Source organism: Larimichthys crocea, chromosome XI (assembly GCF_000972845.2).
Source record: "Larimichthys crocea isolate SSNF chromosome XI, L_crocea_2.0, whole genome shotgun sequence".
In the NCBI taxonomy this organism is placed as follows: Eukaryota; Metazoa; Chordata; class Actinopteri; family Sciaenidae; genus Larimichthys; species Larimichthys crocea.
In genome coordinates, this window is record NC_040021.1 from 13419503 (window position 1) to 13443365 (window position 23863).

The 23863-nt window shown below is 41.0% G+C and overlaps 1 protein-coding gene across 1 annotated transcript in view; it reads left to right on the plus strand.

The window, feature by feature from the left end:
- The window catches only part of akap7 (A-kinase anchoring protein 7), a 37459-nt gene extending 14403 nt beyond the window's left edge, over window positions 1-23056 (plus strand). The window contains exons 12-13 of the mRNA XM_027284226.1: window positions 17723-17758; window positions 22611-23056. Coding sequence (XP_027140027.1) covers window positions 17723-17758; window positions 22611-22831 — 257 coding nt within the window. The 3' untranslated portion in view covers window positions 22832-23056. The remainder of the gene's footprint in view (window positions 1-17722; window positions 17759-22610) is intronic.
- Window positions 23057-23863: the final 807 nt, after the last annotated feature.

A 23863-nucleotide genomic window follows, 5' to 3' on the forward strand; every position in this document is an offset into this window, starting at 1 on the left:
GTAAACATTTGAACCAAATGTTGATAATAGTAATAATAAATGCAAGAATCCTTGCTTTAATTTCAATATCGAGAGAAGTATGGCCAGAGGGGGCAGAGGAAATTTTGCTTTTGAGTGAAAGGTTGGTTTCAAAAATACCATTTCTGTCATCAAAGACTTGTGTAACTGTTAATTATTTCTTGGGACTCAGCAGCTCATTTACATTCTTTCCCTTTTCCCCCCCTCCCCTTACTTTATGAATTAATAGCATTTTCTAAAGCTGCCATGGTGATATAAGGACCCCTTTTACTGTAAACATCAGGGCTCGTTGTCCTCTTTCAGCCAGAAGTAGGAACGGTCACCCTGAAGCATAAATTTCTACTCTTAGTGCTTTAAGGCATCCCTGATGGAATATTGGCACATCACTACCGGCTATTTTTCTTCTAATTAATTGTATAGACTAAAACTCCCTCTTCCTGTCCCTCCCGCTCACGCTCTCTCCCTCTGGTCTCTAATTCATTAGACTGAGAAGGCATCTGAATTCCTAATTCCATTAGAGAGCATCTGAATAAGGCCTTTGTCTGTTGTTGTATTGCTTACATACATCTCAGCCCGCAGAAGCATAGCACGTTAACACCCTGGAGCATCAAGTAATTTCATAGCTTCAAAAACATGGCAGAGCATAATAACACAGTTGAAGAAAGTAGTCTTTGAGAGGAATAAATATTTATGGTAATCCAACAGCCGGAGAGCTATTGTTGGTTAGAAATAAAAAGACTTTGATTAAATATGCATTGCAACAAAAAGAAATCTCCACAGTGAACCTGATGTAAAGTGTGCTGCTGATGCCACATTTACGTCATAGTGTTAATTACCAGCCACTGAGTTGTGGAAGCAAACCTTTGGAAAATGGTTTATCTAAAAGGAAATTATAAACTGTTTGTTTGATTTTTACTGGTTAAACACATACAATGTAATTCCTGCCACTAGGGTCCTGTCATATCAAAACAATAACAAAAGATGACATTGCAAGGTAGCCTGGGATTATGGGAGTTGTTGTCTGCATTATTAAACCACTATCTGATGTGACTTAGGTAGAAATCATATCCACAGACAAAGTAGTGTGTTTTAAAGTTTTATTTACATTATGCTTAGTCATGTTCACCCAGTCTTTTCCCAAAGTTATAGCAACAAGAGCAGGTAAAGTCAACACTGCTATATGTACAGGACATACAGAGAATTGAAATTTTGTTTCCCTCATATCCCTGGTGCAAAACAAGCAATTTACACAAAGTGTAAAGAGATATAAAAAATACAGCAAACATAAAAAGATATCATTGACACTTGATCAAATGAAACGCACCCTTACCTTGCTCAAAATTACAGATTTGTGGGGTGTCCTTTAGCTCAGTTGGTAGAGCATCCGCCACACGTACAAAGGCTCAGTCCTTGCCGTAGAGGCCCAGGGTTTGTTGTGGAGAAACCTGACCTGCGGCTCTTTGCTGCATGTCATTCCCCATCTCTCTCTCTCCCCACATTCACTGTCTCTATACAATAAAAGCTTGAAAAGGCCAAAAAGATATCTCTCCTGAAAGACACAAATTTCATATAGTCTTGATCCCAGCATTACACGTTGCATGAGATAACAATGTTTAGGCAGCTGCCAACGTATTTAGAGTCCTAAATACATGTCGGTAGCAACAAGGCTCTGTTTGTGCTTTTCAGTTATTAGCTTTACATACAGTAAAGCTTGTGTATAGGCAGTATGTTATCTTGAGTGCAGCAAACAATAAGCGCCTGGCAACTTAGTGCTTGCAGAAGTGGATGTTAAGAGGATAGAAGGGCTGGAGTGAGATTAAGCATGATGAGAGAAGACAGGGAAGATAAGAAGAAGCAGGTAGAGAAGAAAAAAAGAAACTGAAGCAACATGGAAGGACATTGAAGATTGCAAAGGATAGAGTGAGGAATCAGTGAGATTAATCAAGAATGATTAATGAGTTTGGCATAAGAAAAAAAAACAGAGGAGAGGAGAATAGGCTTGCACAGGCGGTAGAATTAAACTGATCGTGAGGATGAGAAGAGCAGACAGGATGGCCAGACAGACGGCGAGAGAAAATTGAGAGTCTGAGCGAAGGTGACATTAAAAAGACGAGCAAATTCAAGTTTGATATTAAAGGGATGACCAAGGAGGACGACATGGGTCAAGTACAGATGGACTCAGACAGCGCAAAGGGAGGAATAATAGGGGATGAGAGGAATAATAGTATAGTACGACGACAGACGGAAGAAGATTGGATAAGGGTTTAGAAAGAGTCCCTTAGGTTTTCTGTCTGGTGTGATGAGAAAAAGCCGAAGCACACTAAAATATTTTTCCATCTGTTTCTCTGTCTGGCTGTCTCTAAACAGTTTATTCTGGTGCTGATCAGATTGAGCATTTATTTAGACGAGACAAATTTGTTGCTGCAGCATAACTTGAAACAAAACCAGCTGTACGAGGAAACTCAGTCTGAAGTCTTAACGTTCTGGACTACATTTAGAGCCTTTCAAAATAACTGATCCAGTTAAACTAATAATGAAGAAGGATATGTAAACAAAGCAAACACGTGTTGTGGAAGTACAGTACAAACCCAGAGTGCAAAAATCCCACAGCTGTAAACTGTACGATCGATTCAGAGACGCTTTAACGGCTGGAACAGTCTGGATCGGCAAATAAAAAACACCACAGAGCAGTCGCAATCAAACCAATCACTAACTGAATGGACAGTATGTTTGCAGGCGTGTGAGTGAATGCTGACAGAGCGTGAGTGCATGTGAAAAATGCAGCTTTTCATTCGGCTCACCAAATGGATTTAACGCAATAAACCAGTGAACGACACACTGAGGCCTGTGTGTGCGAGGGACACAGAGGGAGAGCCATGTGTTAATTTAGAAAGGCCACTGCTGTTATTAAAATATGAATGGGGTTCTAGTCGTCCAGGTAATTGCATAATTCAATTGGGAAAAACTCACTTGTTGCTGAGCTCCACAATTGAACCACCCCATCGCGTGCTGCAATGTTTGCATACAGAGACCAGTTGGTGTTAAATCCAGGCTGAAACGTGTGATCCATATAATCTTTTTCTTTGTCAGTTGGATTAAGTGTCCTGTAATCTGTATGGTGATGAATCCCGCCAAATGGCAGAGTTCTGCTTTTGGCAACAGACAATTAACCTATATAATAAAGATTTGCACCTGGGAAACACTGGGGGTTTCCTGTAGCGTTAACATGTACATTTGGAACTATAACACATAACCACGTCTTTATTCAAGTGCTAAATAATTATCAAATGTAGCAAAGGTAGAGTGTGATTGCTGGACATGCAGCACCGCGTGACTGCGCCTGTTTAATCCCTCTAGTTCTAGCAGAAATGCTAAAATGGCCGGCATGTCACACACAGGCTTAACATGATTCATAACATGATTCATAACATACACACAGGCGCTTGTTTTTGTGCTTACACATCATGTCGCATGCCTACAGTTAATTATTAGCATTATGGTAAACAGCATGCGGTATCAGCAGTGCTGACTGAAGTCCCTGTTATCTGCAGCAAGCAGTTGTCTTATTCTCGTTGTGTACCTGTCCTGTGACTAAGTCCCGAGGTACCCAAGTCGACCTTCAGCCGAACAAAGTCAACACCGTTGGCAGTGTTTCTTCAGTCGTCGCACTCTCTAGCTCTGCCTTGATGGAAGCGTGCTGAGCGTGCTGTGTTCTCACCATTAAAAAGCACAAATCAATTATATTCCGAGTATGTGGGGGTGATGTGTTCATGTACACATGTGGGACGCTCAAAGGCAATTTGGCCTCATCAATGACAACACTTAAGCCCTACAAATAGCAGTCATCACAGCTGCGTGTCCGTGCATGCGTGTGTGTGTGTGTGAAGGAGAGAGTGTTTGTGTCCAAAGTGGCAGCTGTGAGTTGAATGCTGCTGTTGGAGACAGGGCTCCACTGTCTACTCACACAGCTGAGCTCAGTGCATTATCCACATAAAATGTATGTGTACGTGCGTGTGAGTTTCTGTGTAATTATTTGTCTTAACATCTCCCTGGCTCTTCACACTCGCACCCCCTTTACCCCTCGTTTGTAATCCTCCATTAACCCTGAAGAGCAGAGATGTGCGTTTTAACCACAGCTTCTCTTCAGGGTGGTGCCGCTGCTGCTACTGCAACAAAACGCATCCGTGGAGCTGGTGGAGATTCATTTGTTTCACTCAAGGGCTCATCAGCAGAGCTGCTGAAGGAGGCAGTCGAGAGGGCTTGAACCGAGGCCATCTGTTTTGAAAAACGGTGTCTCTTATCACCTTTCTACCTGCATCCTCATCATTTCAGATAGGGTTACACAGGGCAACAAAACAAGTATCTCGTATTTCATGTATATTGAAAAGATTTTAGTTGCTTCGGCGCACAGTTTTGAATGAAATCTGAATTTCTGCAGAGTAAGTGTGAAAGGGATCAGGGCTGTCCTCGTCGGGTTTCCTGCCCTCTCAGTCTACAGTAACTCTGCACTAAAATTAGCAAAGCAAATGAGGTGTTTACAGTTTAATAGCTTTGCATTTATATTGAATAAATTGTACTTATAAATACAGTTCAATGCGGCAATACTTTCCACTCTTTCTTAAGAACATTTTGGACTCCCTTACATCTCGCCACACTCCTCCTGCTGCATTTTTTTAACCAGTGCAAACCAGCTTCACGATCTATTTGGAGTCTTAGTTTGCCGTCACCATAACTCCATTCCACTGATGACAGACTAAAGGATGAAGCACAATATATATATATTTTTTTGCTTTGTTTTTCTCAGTGACAATACAGCGTTCAATCAGCGCTAACAACACATGCTGCCAGAGTCAACTGAGCTCCGACTGTGAGCGCTCGTTTGAGGCCATTACATCAGAGCAGAGTGCCGATACTGAGCTAAGAGAGAGCAGGAAAGTCCGTCTTTGTAGGCACCGGGATATACATCACATCAAAATTACTCTAGCTACTCTCGCTATGCATACATCCAAGTGTTGCTGCCAGTGTTATGCAGCAAGTTTAAGCATTGATTGTTGATGATGCATAGCGATCATGACAATAAGTTGAACTGATCAATTCAGTCATTTCATTGCCTCAATTCAAAAAGTTTGAAGACTTGCAGTCTGGAAGTGCAAAAACAAAAAGTGCAAAATGTTTCTTAATTATACAGAACAAAATTAATACACTGACAATCTCTAAAATGCTAAATTACATCGCTAAGTATGGGCTGTTAACAGATAACAGAAGACAATCAAATGTATCATACAATTACTTAAAAAAAATCAAGGGTGCAGCTATTATTGTTAATGATTTATCAACTAGTCTGTATATATATAAAAAAACGGATCTGAAGCTGAAGGTGACATCTTAAAATTGCTTGTTTTGTTCAAATCCAAAAGATATAAAGTGTAGTTTACAATGATGTAAAAGCAAACTGAAAAACAGCATTTTTCTTATATAATAGTCTTAGAGTATAATTTTCAGTCTGTGGCTGAGAACATGGTCACATGGTTTGAAGAGTATTACTCATTATGCAGTAAAAAGAGACCAAAGCTCATTCAAGGCCAGTGGAACTGAAGAAATGACAACCTGTACCGACCGGTACAGGCCAGGCTGTCAGGTTCGGGATGTAAATACCACACTGGAGTATCTATTATTCATAACTTCTGCAGCATTTTTGAATGACTGCAGCACACAGGATGACATTAAATGTACTGAATATAAATGTGGAACTGCTCACTCTCTCCTCATCCCTCGACCCTCAACTTAGGATCTTTACTCCTGACATCAGCAGCCGCAATCCATACCTAACCATAAAACTGACCTATTTTAGATATATAATCAATTTCCCTCTTGCTCTTTGGGGATGTTTGGCCTGGAAAATAAAATACCATTTCATAAATCACACAGATACAGTAGCAGGCTGCAGCTGCTGGCTATTCCACAACAATTATTCAAGCTCTGGTGACGAGGGGAGGTGGAGCCTGGAGCCCCCCTTCCCCCTACACTCTCTCTCTCTCTCTCTCACTCACACAGTCACACTCACACACACACACACACACACACACACACACAGTAGTGTCTGCTGTCGACTCATATATAACGCTCCTTTTCCTCACACACACACTTGCCACACTCGTAAAGCGTGCTCACTCTGTCACTCACACAACACACTCCCCCTCACACACTTTCTTATACATATCCCTCCTCAGCTTTCCCCACCCCACACACATCTCTCTCTCTCTCTCCCTCTCTCTCCCTCTCTATCTCTCTCGCTCTTGCTCTCTCTCGCTCTCGCTCTCTCTCTCACACACACACACCACACACACCCCTCCTCCCTGTGTCGGTGCAAAGTGGAGCGAGAGCAAGGAGCCACTCGTTCATTTTTTGTTCATCGTCTGACTTGCTTGGTCTTCTCTGGGCTGCAGAGAGGGGAAAAAGGGAAGGGTCTTCTTTTTTTTCCCCCCCTCTCCCTTCTTTTTTTTTTTCCTCCATCCTCACCGGGTCTGTCCTTCGAGGAGTGAGTGGGGAGGAGGGAAGAAAGAGAGTGATACAGAAGGGGAGAGACAAGGAGATAGAGTGGGAGAAAAGCTGGACTCTCGCTCCATCTGTCTATCTTTACAAGGGGAAGGGGAGTAAAGAGAGGTGAACGGGAGGAGAGGGAAGGAGGCGCCATGGGTCAACTGTGCTGCTTCCCGTTCTCTCAGGCGGAGGAGAAAATCAGTAAGTGTCTCCTGCTCTTGTCCTCACGCGTGGGTGTGTGTCGTTGGAGAAACCAATTGGATTAATATACTCAGTACTTAGTGGTGCTGTCTATTGGTAGAGGCTGTATGCATGTCGTGAAGGAATATACTGTAGTGTGTGTGTGTGTGGGTGTGTGTGTGTGTGTCTTTGTGTGAGCTGTCTGCATCCATGTCTGTGACCTACAGATGGGCAAGGACCATTCATGTGAGAGAGTTTGTGACCATGCAGTCCTCTTTGTGTGCAGCCCAGTGTTGTATATTTGTATTTATCATATTCCAGCTCAGTTAATTAATCTCTCATTGCTCCCGAGGCTCTATCTGGCTTATGATTTATGAGCTCCTGCCACAGGATGAATTAGTTACTGATAATTCTCCTTACAGTCCTTCTACTGTAAATATCAGCCGTCAGCACTAAATTAAAAATGTGTTCTTCAACCTTGAACCGATCGTTGCCTCCAGACATTAAAAACTCTTTCATGATCCTTGTATCCTGTTTAATGTATTTACTTCCTTATAAAACATTTAAAAGCATGCACTGTTAGTTTTATTAGTTATGTTTGCTAACTTGCATGGGAACTGGAAACGACTGTCAGTCAGTGGAGTCGCCTGGAACCAGTGGCAAACGTGTGTCCTGGTGTGCTGGATACAAACAACTGGGATTCACTCATGAAATGATTACTCCACAGCACCACTAGTGGTCAGAAAGTGTACAGGTTACCTTTAAAGCATACATCAGTGTTCTTTAAAGAAAGATGAACTAAACTATAGAAGCTGCAAGTTAACTTCGTAAGTGTCCTTAGTCTGTAGTCTCTTATTCTATATTCTTATATTTATTTGTTATCATTATTGACATATTTTTGTGGATAATTAGAGAACCACTTCCACTTTCTTGCACGTTTGTTCTTGCTCTGTTGGCCTGAAAGCCTTAAGATAAATATATAAAACTAATGTGCTTTCAATAATAATTAGTATCTGATATGATTTTTAAAATAAAATTAGGTCTTCTCCGTACAGGATCTTGGAATACGCAAAATGTACGCAAAAAGTTTCTGATATAAGATGTTGCCTACGTCTCTGAAGACTTCTCAGTGTTTAGTATGCGCACTGGAAGTTTCATGTTTTCACATCACACTTTTGAATTTGAACAATGATTTGCTTCCAAACTAGTTGTGATGTCATCGACAGATGAACGTGAAAACAGCCCTGTAGTGTCAAACTCACACATCCAAGCGAGGTGACGATAAGCGAAAACACATTCTTGAGTTGAGCGAGGCTTTAAAGTGACTTTTAAAGAGCTGCTGATGAGTACATGACCATGTGGCACAGATTAGTCAGATATCTCCACATCTCTGCGTCCACAATCTTTTTTTCTGGATGAGCGTTATCTAACATGTGGCGTTACACAACATCAGCAGTCAATTGAAGAGAGATTAAAACGGATTAATAAAGGAGCAAACTAAAGACGCAGATTTTCCACAAGGTGATAGTGGAAACTGGCTTCTCTGCTTCAGCCCATATGGACTGAAACGAGCTGTGGAGGATAATTACTGATGCAGCTTGTGGTTTGATTGCAGCTTTAAGCTGCGATTTCTCCCCTCATTGTTCTCTAGAAGGTGTAGTGAAGTTTAATTTGGGCTTTGGGTGGATGTGCAGTTCAGCTTTGGTGCTGGTTCACGTTGATGGAGTCGAACTAGCCTTCCTTCTCTGTTATTACTTACTTACTACGCTGATATTATCGTAAAAAAAGATACGCACTCCCTTTGGGGGTGATTAATCGTCTTCACTCGTGTGATAGTTGAAACAAGTTGGGTATTTTTTTAAGAGTGTGCTATGGATTAGCCATTAGCCACATGAAGATGAATGCTTGAGTCGATGGAGCCAGAGTTTTCTCTCTTTGTGGAGTAAATTGGATTTGTCATCTGTTTGTCCCAGTTTCCATGATCGTGCAATAAATTGAAACTGATCTTATTTAGATACTTAAACCAATATGAAGTGGTCTCTCCATGCAACTATCAGTTTTGTGTTATTCAACAAGCAAACTACAGCGTGATGTATCTTCATATTATCTGTCGGTTGGATTAATGATTAAACAGTGATTATAAGGTGATGATTCATGGCCTCTACGGTGTGTTTGACGATATAAGCTCATGGTTCAGCTGATTGTGCCGTCATAAATGCAGACTTTGACACCGGCTGGAATGGTGATTCTGTGTGTGTGTGTGTGTGTGTGTGTGTGTGTGTGTGTGTGCGTGCGCTGTAAAGGTAAAGACAGAAATATTAAACTGGGCTGTCTGTACACACATTAGTGCGCACACTCTCTTCCTGCTCCTGCTTCTCTCTGATTCTCTTTCCCCGTCCTGTGTTTCCCCCTCCATGTGCCCCCTACCCCCCACCCCGCTTGCAGCTGCATTGCTATAAACAGTCGAGCCACTGTGCCCTACTTCTGAGCGGAGAGAGAGAGAGAGAGAGAGAGAGAGAGAGAGAGAGATGGAGGGGGGATAAAGAGTGATGCAGGGAATGAAGACTAATGAGGGGAAGAGAAGGGAATGAGCTTAAAGAGAAATGGTAGCGGAGACAAAGGGGGGAGGCGGGGAGGGGGAGGTGGACAAAGAAGGGGAGTGTGTGTGTGTGTTGGTCAGATGCTACCCCTGTGATGTGGTGACAGTCGCCCTCGTGAGCACAGCGAGACGTGCGTGTGAATTCAACCATGACCAACATGACAAGTGTTTGCAGTCGCTGTAGGTGGAAAACATACTCCCAAGTGTGTGATATCCAAACACACACACAAAGCCCTAAGAATTAATTAATTAGTATGAAACTGATATTTTAAGAAATAGAGGCAATCAAAGCATCAAGAAAAGCTGTGAGAGAGATTCTTTCTTGCATAACAAAAATATGATATGATTATTCATTAAATCAAAATTTTTAATCTCTCTCAAGGCCTCATAAAACGCTAAACCTTCACTGTAAATGTGAAAAATATGTAATAGAATACTAATTACATACAAATAATATTAAAGCTTAATATGAGTAGTAAGACTCAAAACCACAGAGTTACAGCCATTTGAATTGATCTTACTTCAGTAGCACCACCTGATGATTACATGCCTTGACATTATGCAGCATCTCTTTAATGTGTGCAAAAATAACAAGTGAGAGAGTCAAGGCAAAAAGTACTTTGTGGACAGTTACAGCGGAAATCCACCGGGTACGTTGTGGCCGCGATGCCGTTTTTGTCCGTTTTCCACGCGACTTCATAACCCACCAGGAGAGTTACAAAAACAGGCCAAAATTGATTAAAACAGAATAAATATTATAAATATTTGACTAGATAGACTGTTAAAACTGTCCATCACACAATCTGAAATCTCAAGGCGACATCATCATATCTTCTTTTGTCCAGAATTCCAAATATATTCCATTTAAAATGATATAAAACACATAAAAGCAGTGAGTCTTCACATTTAAGAACCCAACACCAGAGAATATTTCGAAAGTAAAGGACTGATGATTAACTATTTTAAAAAATGTATTAATTTTCTGTTGGCTCATCGTTTAATAGAAGAATTGTTTTATAACTTTTGTCTTTTTTTTAGCAGAGTCAGGTTATTTGGAAAAACAAAGTACTTTATAAATGACCACATGGGGTGTGATCTCCATCCAAATCTAACTGTTTAAATAAAACTGAAATATCTTTGCACTTCTTTGAGATTTCTTGCCAACTATCAGACAAAAGAGTAATATAATTATAATCATTTTCTATTGTTCACAGTTGAATGAGTGGATTTAAATATTTGTACAGTAGTAGTCACTGGATAGTGTGATGTGTTCCACTTTGTGGTCTTTCTTTTTAAATGAATGCACAATCAAAGAGCACCACTCGTTTGGATGGATGGATGCCCTGATCGATCTGTTGACGTCGTTATCGGATGATATTTAGTAAAAACACACGATATGGATTAAGCCTACCAGTCACTGATTGATGATGTGCATTGTATTTGTTTACTAGCCAATCTGGCGACCTCTCCAATATGGCAACCACGCACGTACAGCAGACTCCCTTCCAATCAGCAAAAATGGGGTTCTATACTTCTTGTATTGTGTCTAAGTTTAGTCAATCATAACATATCAGGCATGGAATTATCTACCGATGCCGTGGTTCAAGTTGAGACCAACGTTTCTCAGTCAGTTTTGAGTCACAGCTAAAGCCAAAATATAGTCTACGATAAACGAGGTGACCTTTGTAAGATAATTGCAACAAAGATTCATTCAATTTTGCTTTTTCAGTAATGGTCTCATCAAGGTGAGGAAGAAATGAGAGGGGGGACCAGTGAGTCAAAATGAGAAAAGGTGCTGTCAGAATAAAAATAAAATAATACATTTTAAAAAGCTGAGCGATTTTTCTGATTCTGAGCAATTTAATTATAATGACTTTGGTCAAAATATGAGACAGCATTACGTGGTTTCCATGAATTTTAAGGACTTTAGTCCGAGCTGGTATAGCACACTAAAACACCAGCTGCCTGCTGCTATAAAATACAAAAAAATGATCAGTGTTGGCTGATATCACTCATAGATAATCAGCAATTAGTATCTGAGGCAAAAAATAATATGATTGGGGGCATCCCTAGTTCTTAACCTTTATTCACACTGTTACCATGATGTATTTCCACCTTCTAATAGCAGTGATATAAAGGCTGCTGTACCCCTCACAGGGTGACGCAGCTTGCTAGAAATAAACCTGAATGAAAGGCGGCTCTGCCTCTGGCTGGCCACCGCATGAGCTGGTCGCCTGCATCTACAGTGTAGCAGCAGCAACAGAAATGACCTTGGCCTGATGAGAAGAATGTTTTTCTTTTTTTATCTGTCAAGGTTTGCACACCTGTATTATCCTAAAATGAAAACCATTAAATAAAATTTCCATGTGCATACAGAAGGGAGAGAGCGCTGCACAAAGAAAAAAAAGGGAGTGCTGGCGAAGATGGCAGAGACCACATGTGAGGGGGAAGAGGGGGGAAAAAGATGAGAACAGAACAGGGAGGAGGAAGAGGAGAAGGAGGAAGAGATGAGTAGGGAGCAAAGCTAGGGGAAGAGAAGCATGCGGCACTGCTTAATTCAATGACTCAATGCCAAGTTTTCTTCTTTCTCGTTCCATTACCACATGGTCTTTATTTCTAAGAAATGTAAAAACACTGAAATATTGACGTTCTTTGTTCGCGCTCTAACATTCAGGAGGTCTGCCTACGTCTGTATTGTGAGTCTGACAGCTGACTGCAGCTCAGTGAGCTCGGGTCACTGAGCAGAAAAAGACAAACCTGTATACTGACTGACTGCTTCGCCCCAGAGTCAGGTACTGACACAGAGGCACAGCTGGCTTTAAATTATACCATTGACGTTGTTGACGGTGAAGACAAATGGAAATGGCTCTGTGTCTGCTTTTTTTTAAGGTGCAATCAATAAGTTTACTTCTTCAACACTGTGTCCCCGCTGTTTGATTGTGCCAAGGTCTGACTGGATCACAGCCAGTGTCTCTATTTGGTCGGACAAGCTAGAATGGGGCCTGACACAGCCAGTGCTCTTATTAAGGTGTCAAGCACATAATAAAGCTGCAGTAGGCAGCATTAAGTAATAATAATAAGCCAGTTTGATTTCTTAGATAAGGAGTAGTAGACATAAAGATCTTAAGAAGAAGGGGCATGGGATTCCTTCTGTTGCTTTGATTTTCTGAGATTACTTAGACACGAACCCCCTACAGAAACCACACTAAATTTAGTCACAGTGGGACTGTGCCGGGCTGATGGGGCAAAGTCATGCCTTGTTATGCTTTTTGTAAGATGGCTAAGAGATTGGGTTGTGGTCTTTTTCTGTGACACCAGGCTAAAAGACGAAAAGATGTCAAATAAAAGCATCATGTCCGGCACATCCAATCTGTTTATTTGATCTATGGTCAAGCATTGTTCACAGGCAACACATCTGTCCAGCTGCACAGCTTTAATGTCTGCAACCACTTTCAGCCCTCAGAGCTAAATGTTAAGAGATCCCGTGCTACAGTTTGTCTTCAATTAAAAAAAAACGTTTCAGCTATTTTTAGCAGTGTGGCTCTAGGGATGGACATGTTGTTCAATCAGTCCTACACTTTGGTCCAAGCTGAAATAAATCAACAGCTGTTTAATGGACTGGCTTAATGTTTTATATTGACATTCTTGATCCCCAGAGGATAAATCCTAATAACTTTGATCTTCAGCCTTTTTTTTTGTAGTGCCACCATGAGCGTGACATTTTTGATTTTTTTGTGAAATATCTTCACAACTCTTGGTTGAATTGCCATGCAATATTGTAAATACATTCATGATCCCCAGAGGATGAATCTGATTCTGAATGACACTTGTGATCATCTGACTTCCCTTGTATCCCTGTCAGGTTGATCTTTTTGGTTCAGAGTGAAATATTTCGACACGACTATTGAATTGTAAGCCATGAAATTTGGTACACACGTTCATGATCTCCTCTGGATGCATCATAATCACTTTGGTGACAATTGATCCAGCATCAGGTCAAGCTTTTATTTATCCCAAACCCATCAGCGTCAGCTGAACTTCTGTTTGTGCTAATGTTGTGTCTTTTTTCCTGAATTGGTGTTACACTGGTGTCATCATGTTCAGGTCAAAACATGAATCTTAAACGAGCTGTTTTCATTATTGCCAAATCAGTTCACTCTGTCGTTTCTCTGTCAGTATCATATGAAGGCACACTATCAAGTGGCACGTTACCTTCTTATGCTATTTCACATCCAGCCAGTCAGTCAGCCCCCTCCTTAAGTCACCATCATCCTCATCATATCACTTTAAAGGCATGAGCGTGAAAATAGAGCCTTGATGTTGCTCACCATCCCTCTGTGGAGGAATTCATCAACCATGAAATTGTGGACCAGTGCACTGGCGGAGAACAGACTAGCACATTTCTTGGCCAACACCTGGCATCCCATTGTTCTGCCACATGGAGGGATAGTCAGAAATGATTTTTCCTCTGTTGTACAATTCAAAACAAGAATTAGGCCACATCTTAGGAAATGTAAAGAGCGGATACTATCTTGTAGCTGCTGCTGCAGTAGTGGTTTTTTTTTATCTATATGCATTAATATGTTCAGTTTTGTCTGACTGTACTGAATGTATGTTTTTTTCTGTGAAGTTGGTGCCTTTGGTAGTGTTTATTCATAATCTATGAACAGCTTGTCCTTAGTTGGTCTGTAACCTGACTTTGAGCTATCAGGAATACAGTGTGAATATAAATGTGTAAACTGCAGTCTACTGTCAGGACAGTATCTCATGTCTAAGAGAGTCTCTGGTATTTCCTCAGGAAACCGCTCCACCATCAGTTCTCCCCCCCAGCTGCACAGCTTTTATATTCCCTCACTGTCCATGTCTATCGTTTCATTTTCAAGGTCTGTTCTTCCTCATTTCTTTCTACTTCCCCCAAACCCTTCGCCTCTATCCTCAAAAGCACCCTCTCCCTTATTTTTTCATGCTCCTATTTATTTTTCCGCTTCGAACCCCCATTTAGGCGGTTTTCATGTTGCGCAAACCCGCCCTCCTCTTCCTCACATATATACATACTGCGCTGCAGTCTTCCTCCTCCTCTTTCTCCTCCTCTTCATCTGCTCACCGCTCACTCTTATGCCTTATCCTCGTAACCAGATATGCTGCTTTAATTTTCTTCCTAAAACCCAGCTAGAGCTTTCAGGAAATCAGTTAATTTAAAAGAAATTAGTCATAGCAGCAGATTATAAGCCTGGATGCAAACTGTTGTATACAGTGAATTTGATTCGGGGATTTGATGGGATTATTATGGGTTCTTTCGATAGTGCATGTAGATGTGAAGTGCTTGTGTATGGGTAGCATCAACAAAGACCCTCAGCTGGAACGGAGTAAAGTGCTCCCTCCATCATGGAAAGTACAAAGTATTAAGCGATGTCCTACACATTTTTGGCAGACTTGAGCAGAATGTCAGCACTGATCCAACCAGGAAGTGGACTCTCTTATTTGGAGAGACGGAGTTGGTACAGAACAAGATAAATAAGCGTCTAAGGGCAGTTTGAAGTAATGGTGTGAAGAGGTTCCTGCAGGGAACAAAATAAATCACAGCAGAGCAGAGCCCAGGAGAAGAGAGCATAGCCAAGTAAAGCAGAGCGGTGACACTGGGATATAAAATAAAAAGAAAGCAGACACACAGTAGTCGTCACTCAACATTGTGCAGATTCACAGCTCGCTGACAGTACAGTCATAATCCCAAACACAGCAGCTGCACACCAACAATCTTCAATCTTCAACCTTTTTGCCTGCTGAATGATTCCAAATCCTCGACAGAAGCAGCGTCTGAAAGAGGAACTGGGTCAAAGGAGAAAATAAAATAAACACAAATTTGCAGCCAAGCTGAATGCTAACATTTGGGATTTATGATTATTAACTAGTTGATGCATTTACTTATCATTTCAACACTATTGAAAATATAAGAAATATAAATATTACAGTCTGTAGACACGCTAGCTTCTCTTCTCTTCCAGGCTGTAATTGAAATGCTGCGGTACTTTCAGCTAATCATCATTTAACTTGATTTTCAGCGTCCTCTGCTTCCAGCTACTTACTGCTTTTCTCTGTTTTAGATCATGGTAAATTGAATGTCCTAGCTGGACAAAACAAGACATTTGAAAATAGTGTGTGAGGGGGGTTCTGTTACTATTTTATGGTGTTTTAAAGAACAAACAACTCAGAAATACGGAAAAATGATCATTCGCTGCAGCCCTGGTTGAAGTATTTCAGTCCGGACCAAAGTCGTAGTCAGTTTGGCTAAAACAGTCTAAGACGGCAGTAAAAATACAACCTGGCATGGTATTCCTGTTGGAGAGAAATCCTGGACTAATCTCATTTACACTACAGGTTTAACCAAAACCTATCAATTGGCTTGGTTCACACCATATGGCAGAGCTTTCCATAAGCACAGGCTGCTGGCTAAATAGCCGACTTACTCATTTCCACTCAAGTCCAGCTGGCTACTTTATTAAATTTAAGATAAATTTAAAGATTTTTTTTTGGCCTTTTCAAGCTTTATTTTGATAGAGACAGCTGAAGAGTGACAGGAAATGTGGGGAGAGAGAGAGAGAGAGAGAGAGAGAGAGAGATGGGGAATGACGTGCAGGAAAGAGCCGCAGGTCAGATTCGAACCCTGGGCTTCCATAGCAAGGACCGAGCCTTCGCACATGGGGCGGCTGCTCTACCAACTGAGCTAAATAAAATCGTTTTGATTCACTATGCATGTACACGAGATACGTGCCTGTCTGTCTGTCTATGACTGTGTATGTGCTCTCTCAGCTGAGAAGTTGTGTCGTGCCACAGAGCAGAGAGTCATCTTCAGTGTTTGACAAATATTAATAAAATGTTTAATGACCAAACACATTAAGAATCACATTGATTGCACAGACAGGGGACATCCTGAGACAAACTACTTGGGAAAACACTGGAGGAAGCCTTGTGGAAAGCCCCGATATGGCCTAAGAGGTTGGGTCAGGCTGTAGTGATGAAGTGAATGCATATTATATAATTCAGCAAGTTTAAATCTACAAACTGCTGAATGAATTTTATTGTCTCAGCTTGCTCAAAACATTTGATCCACTGTTTTTTTTTTGTTTCCTTTTCTTGTGTTACACAGTCTTTAGAGACAGAAGAGGTCTGTACACAGAGAGAGAGACATTAAAACTGTTCTGAAAACAGGTCTTGAGTCAATAAATAAGAGAAACATAAGCCCGAAAGAGAAAGTCGGCAAGGCCAAGAAGAATAAAAGTCAGATTCAGACAACGACAAAAAAGACTCCAAAAGGTTGAGCGAGAAGAAAAAAGTCAAACAGATGTGAGAGAAGAGGACACTTAAAAACAAGAGAAATTGAAGCCTGCCAAAAAAGAAATGATGGAAGTCAGTACAACCTCCTCTGATGTTAAAAGATGAAGTGTCTGTCTGGTTCTCATCCTGTCACCATGACAACACTGCCAGCAAGAAAAAGTAGAGAGAGAGAGAGACAGAGAGGGACAGAGAGAGAGAGGGGGAAAAGGGGGTTTAGATAAAGAGAGAGGGTGAGAGAGATTTGAAAAGGTAAAGACAGGAGGGAGTGTATAAGCTTAGACTCGAGGATATAAGCTTTGGGAAAACGCCGGTCTGCTTTGTGAGAGAGTGTGTATGAGATACTGTTGAGCATGTGTATTTGTGTTTGAGACTGAGATAAGTTTAGAAAGATATATCCGTGTGTCTGTCTACCTTGTTGCTGTGGGATCAGTGAGAATGGCTTATCTGTTACTGTGTGTGTGTGTGTGATGGGTACAGAGGCCAGCTTTACTGCCATCATAAAGGCCTTCAATTTGTCAGGCCAAGATTGAATAGGTAGATAGAAACTCTTTCTCATGAACACACACCTCTTTACAGACGTAGAACAGACCTTTGACAAGCCAAAGTCTGTTTATGCCAAGCAAACGTTCTCGAGAGAGAGAGAGGAGACAAAATAAGAGCTTTAGCCCTCGTATGTCTATTAATCTTCTCCTCTTAAAATCATCCAGCGGTTCATTTTATAAAGCGCTGCCTCATCTGAAACACATTCAAAACATTTGTTTGTGTTAGCTTTGCAGACTTGCGCTATAAATTATTCTCGCCTTGTTTGGCATTCTGTATTTCTACAGAATATTTGTGCATCCTTTTTAGTTCTCATGCAGCCCAGGGGTCCAAGTCTAATCTTTAAAATCACTGCTGTCAGAAGTATCTCCCTTGTGTTAACAGACAAAGATGCTTTCATGTGCGGCACAGCTTCAGGATTGTATGAAACCCACGAGACAGCAAAATATATATATATATATATTTTTTTTTTATGTGTGTCTTTAATATTTGATGTTTGTGCTTGTGTTGCAGATTTGGTTCAGAACCCACTCCATCCCAAACGTTCAAGTATGTGCCCCACCTCATATCATATGTCTACAATCAGAGTCACAAAGGTTCATTTAAAACCTGATCATACGTCTGATTACAGGCTAAAATTACACTCCTTAATTTGAATCCCTCAACAATAAAATTCTGAAGGATTAATGATTATTTTCAACAACCTCTGGATTACCGTGATTATATTGATTACAAAAGATCACATAATCTAAATCTTTTTCTGAGATTGCCTGGAGCACATGTAATCACAGTCATTTTCTTTTCCAGAATCTATGAATAATCATCAGTTTTTGCTCATATTGAGGTAATTCCATTTCAGCTAATGTGTTCCTGAGCTGCACGTTATAATCTGCCAGCCTTTCCTTGAAGCTGGTATCCTATTTCTGCTTTACTCAAGTTTTCTTGAGTAAAGCAGTCTAACGGTGTTCTTCAGTAGCTGCCCACCCTGCTCTGATCTCTGGAGTATAAACTAAACCCATTGTGACCACAGCCTTAAATGAATGCTACTTGTCGATATTCACCTTTCACATCTTTTGATATTTATATATAAAGATTTTATTACAGGCATTGCTCCATTTATGCTGCAATAACTGCCTCCACCACACAATGAGTTATGTGCATATAAAGTGTAAAATGCAAACAGGGTTGAGGCCTTTAGCGTCTGTTTAACATGTAATGTGTTCAGCACGCTGCTGTCCTCGCTTTCCTTATGGGAGTTCCCATTGCGCTCAAGAAACAAATGGTAAGACTGTGTAAATAATCAAAACCTGTGTTCACTACAGCGCCTTTATTTTGAAACAAGAGTCCACACCGCAGTTTAACAGCATACATCTTGATCTTTGAAGTATTCCTAATAGTGGACCTTCAAATTGCCGCCTACGGGAAAGCAGACATCAAAACAAAAATGGTGCTCCTCGGATAAAAGAAAATTGTTCTGTGTGGATCACAGCTGATTACAAGTGTTTGTTACACAGACCAGGCGCCAGTCAAAAATAATGAACCGCATGCAATCTGCACAACCAATGTTTTTTAAAATTGAGAGAGGTGGATGCTGGGACGACGTCCACAACAACAATTTCCTAATTGCAGAGGTTCTTGGATGTGTGTGCAACACTTTGAATACCGATGCAAAAACCATATAGACCTCCTAGAATGGTTGAGTCACATAAACTTAATATTAGCATGCAATCTCTATTTGCCTATCCTATCTTGATAAGGGAATAAACACATGTTAATGCAGGCAGAACACGATGGAAAAGAGATCAGTTCAGCACATTTGGAAGTGGTCAGGCTTTGCATTGTGATCGTATGTCAGCCAGATGTAAATGCAATCTGGACACAGTGACCCACATTCTTAAGAAAAAAAGTCAGCGCAGCATTTCAAAGGTTGACCTAACACCACCTCTGCCTGCTAGCTTGAGGTGCGCAGCAAAACCCACAAATGGTAGCAGTGGCTGGAAAGTCTTTCCTCACAACCAGTAATCGCCCATGCATGTCATTGCTTCCCTTTACCTCAGAGACAGATCCTCAAGCCCTGCTTAGCTAATCTGGACATAACATGAACTCGAGGTTAATACCAGATGTAAATGCAAGGGATTAGATGTCATTATCCAGATATGAAGTATAAACAGGACTATAATTTAAATGACTCTTCCAGAAGCACCAGCTCCAAATAAATCCACCATGACATCACTCATCTGTTTGTGGACAAGCGTTTTGAAGCCTTGAGTTTGGCATCGTGGTTGTCCTCATCGTTTGTTCCGGAACCAGAAGTGCTAACGTCCTGCAGATTGGGTACATTTATTGTCCTGCAGCAAACATTGGCAACCTTTCTATTCACAAACCTTCTCCTATAACAACTGAACAGTACATAAAATATGTTTCTGAAAACATTTGAGTTGAGAAACAATGCAGTTTTTGATGAGCAGTGCCTGGTTTTCCAATTTGATCTTCTGGTGCATTGTCACCCACAAGGTAGTCACACCCTAAATAAAGTGTATCTTGTTTTGTCATCTATCTTACTCTAAATTAAACCATAATTTACTAAATGAACATCATGCTGTATGAAGGAATGCGTGAAACTAGATCCTAAGACCATAAACTCATTAGGAAACTATTTACTGAGGCAATTAGAATAAGTAGTTGGCTCATTTTACCATTGCAGTCAATACAAATGCATGACCCCCAGCTGGCCTTTAGAAAGAATGCAGGTTTAGGGCACTTCTGCACTCAGTCTAAGCCTGGAAACTCCCTCCACAATATTTATTATACAGTCTATGGTCGACTCAACTTAATTACAAATGTTCAATGTCATACGAGTTCCACATACGAGTACCTACTGTTTACAAAGGAGGGTTGATGTGGAATAAATTTAGTGCACTGCAGTCCTGAGGGCAAAAATATCTCATCAAACAGCAGTCAGAGGTGTGAGTCACTCACACTGACAGACAGGCTGCAGGTAACCGAATATCATCTCAGCACAGCAGCAGCAGCAGGGCTTCTCAGAGAGCACAATTCAATAAAACATGAGTTGGCAACAGAAACATCATCAAATCAATTCAACAAAAAAATGAGAAAGTGAAGCTGATGTGAGCACATGGTGTGACCATAATTGGATGAGTGTAGAGCGTACATATGCCGTCTGTTCTGACGAATCCTGGTTTCTGTTTGGCAAGCTGAATATTTGGCATAAATAACACATAATCCATGGATACATAATGAATGTGTCAACAGTACACATGCTGCTCTGACATGCACGTGACAGCGACTGTAATTTATTCCAGTGGCCTGTATATATCAACCCACCAACAGCCGTAGGACAAAAGCATGGATGCGCGAACAAGCAATCAGCAGTGATTAACACTTGTGTAGCCAGTCATCATGGACGAGGTCCATGCAGAGCATTTGAACGCCTTATTATATTCATACCTAGTAGTAGCTTATATCCATCTAAAGACGCCACAGTTCCTCTCCCACAGAGTCTGCCATGTTTCTACAGTAGCTCAGAAAGGACAAACTATACACTGGCTATCTTTTAAGAGTCAATTTGACAGAGTCAGTTGCCCTATAGAGTTTATAGAGCAACTTTAAGTTGAGAATCATCAGTGATTAACACTTGTGTGAGTGTTACTCTTCAAAATGTGTTGCATATTGCTTCACACATTCATGTTTCGACACCTGTAGGGTAAGTATAAAGGATGAAAGCATTGGCAGCACTGTGTAACACATGCTATAAATAAACAAAACTGGCACCGGCTCATAAAAAACATTGCTTCACTGTGCTGCTGAGGGTTAAAAACTCTGCAGGGATGCTTTAAGGAGACAATAATATACAGAATTACACTTTATGGATGTGATTCTGACCTCGATTGTCCTCATTCGCTGTCTGACTCCTACTGTATATCCACTGGGACTGGGTGATATAGAAGATCAGCTTAGGGATTTTACTCTTGGCCTTGAGAATCAAATGCTGAGGTGGCTGTAGTTTGTTTTGAACCACTGCAGTCATCTGTGTCTGAAAGGTTGAGTGATTTTCTATTATTCCTTTTCTGAATGGCTTAGTGCTTTTTATTTCAGCTTGCCTCCATAACTGTCTTTCAACGTGAATTATTGACTTTCAGCCAATCTTACTTTTTCCCCAACTGGCTTTATGTCTGTCTGACTCCACTTCTGTTTCACCGTCCTTTTTAGGCTGCCATTTTGTCTGTAGCAAAAGCAGAACCAACAGTGTGGTAAAAGAGCTTTGCTTGTTAAATGAATTCTCATTTCAGTCGCTCCATGAGAGGCAGGTTTTTAATTCAAAATGTTAGTATAGAAGAGCTGAGAGAAGATCTCATCTCATCTGTTACTGTCACGTCTTATCTATTGTTATTACATCCAGTCTATTGTTGCTGGATTCAGTCTATGATAAACGTGCAGACTCATTTGTTCTTGTCAGATTCTGCTTTCATTTTGAACATATTGGAATAAGCCCTGTTATCATGACACCAAAATGCCACAGGGGGTTTAGAGTTACAATCACATTCATTGTTAATATTATTATTGGAAAATGGATAACCGTTCCACTGAAGATCCCCTCACAATTGCTTTTTACAACACGTACACGGCAGTTATGGTGGAATCATAATAAAGTGCTTCTGATTCTGATTCTGATTAGTCTTATTTGGACTTTAACATCAGTGGTGTTCCCTCAGCTCTGCTGAGCGTTTTACCATCTTTCAGCTTGTTGTTTTGGTTTGATTGTCCACAACTTAAATTTTTTTGGTTCACCATCACGGCTCTCATCAGCATTGTTTTGGCGGCTGTTGTGAGCAGAAAAGCTTTGATAAACTAACCGGGTCACTGCCTGCCCAGCACCAAAGTTATCAACTAGCTGGTGAACATAGTGAAACATTTAGCAGCTAAAGAGCCACATATATATACATTGCTAGAGACCAAAGACAGAGCTAAAAGAGAGTGAAAGTTCACCAGGTGGCCAGAAACATAACCCCAAATGTTTGCTGGATGTGTTAAACAGGCAAAATGTTCAATGTGTGTGATCGGTAATATATCAAGTGTTTTCGTTACCTTCTTAATCTTGTTGTCCTGCACCAAAATGGCGAAAAAGTATCCATTCCAATGAGTTTTTAAGAATGAGTTTTTTTTAAATGGACTGTACTTATATAGCGCCTTTCTAGTCTTCTGACCACTCAAAGCTCTTTTACGCCACATATCTCATTCACCCATTCACACACATTCATACACTGATGGCATTGGCTGCCATGCAAGGTGCCAACTGCTCATTGGTTTTGGGAGCTACATACAGCAGTGTTGACAAATAAAGCTGACTCATGTTTTGCTTCGTTGTGCTTGTTGTATCCAGGTGGGCGTCGCCGGTCTGAGCCTGACGAGGCGGAGCTACTGAGGGTCAGCAGGCGATTGGTCGAGGATGCCGTCAATCGCGCCTTGCAGCAATACAAGCAGGAAACATTTCAAAATGGCGGTGGGCCTAATGCCACGGCAGTGCAGCCCGCCGGCAGCACAGAAGACACAGCAACAAAGAAGGACACTAAAGCTAACTCCACTACAGACAACAGGAAGTGACATCATCAAACAGAGGTACACAGACTGAAAAACCAGCTGCCCAGAAAACATCAGCCAGGTCTGGCTCAACCAGGAGAAGAGTCACTAAGCCCTGGGCACAAAAGCCTGAACCAGCCAACCAGTCAGCCCAGTTTGCTGACCTGCCAACCCAGCTAGCCAATCACAACGGCTGGCCAGTCATGCTAGCTACCTGCCCAACTGACCTAGCTTGACACTAGTTGAAAAGAAAATAACGTAGCTTGAGTTCAGTGCCAGGTGACCGTCACAACAGGTCAGGTAGTTAAGCCTGTTAGTTAACTCACTAACTCTGGTGTCCTACATCTAACAGCAAGGTTTTGACCGTCACTCAGCTGTGGGTCCGTGTTTGCACGTCAAACCCAGAAAACATATGTGAAGCACTCCTCTACAGACACACCTGCACATGTAGGGTTCACTTTGACCTGTCACTGAAAAACTGCCCTTTTTAGAATAAGAGAAATCATGTTTTGTAGACAGTTTGGTTCACCTGCTTTTAAAATGGGACTTAATATCCTAAATTTCCCTATGAAACAAATCCTCTTTGTCCTTAACTTTATGTCAGGTGAAGGAAATTTAACTTTTTTCTTTTAGCGTATGTTTCTTTTGGAAAATCAGTGCTGTCTTCATGGATTAAACATTAGTCATCTGCTCATCTTCGTGGCTGAAGAGGATGTTATGAGAAGAGCCGGTTTGTCTGCTGGAGTCTGAGCTGAACTGGATCTTTCAAACTTCAGTGTGAAACAAAGTATGTTGGAAGTTTTTGTGTATTTATCGACGAGTTTGGGTTCGAAGCACTTTCAATTTGTTTCAGGAAACTGATCTTGTTTAGACTTCCAGCATTTATTGTCACTTTTTACACAAGATACCAAACCCCATTTTTGTCTCTATTTTTTAAGTTGTTGTACGAAAAGTGATCTGGCCCCAGCTATGCTTGAAGTATTATATTACTTGTATTAAAGTGAGTCCTGCCAAGGCAGCACTGAGACAATCATCAGTTTAAGCTAAATTCAGTCA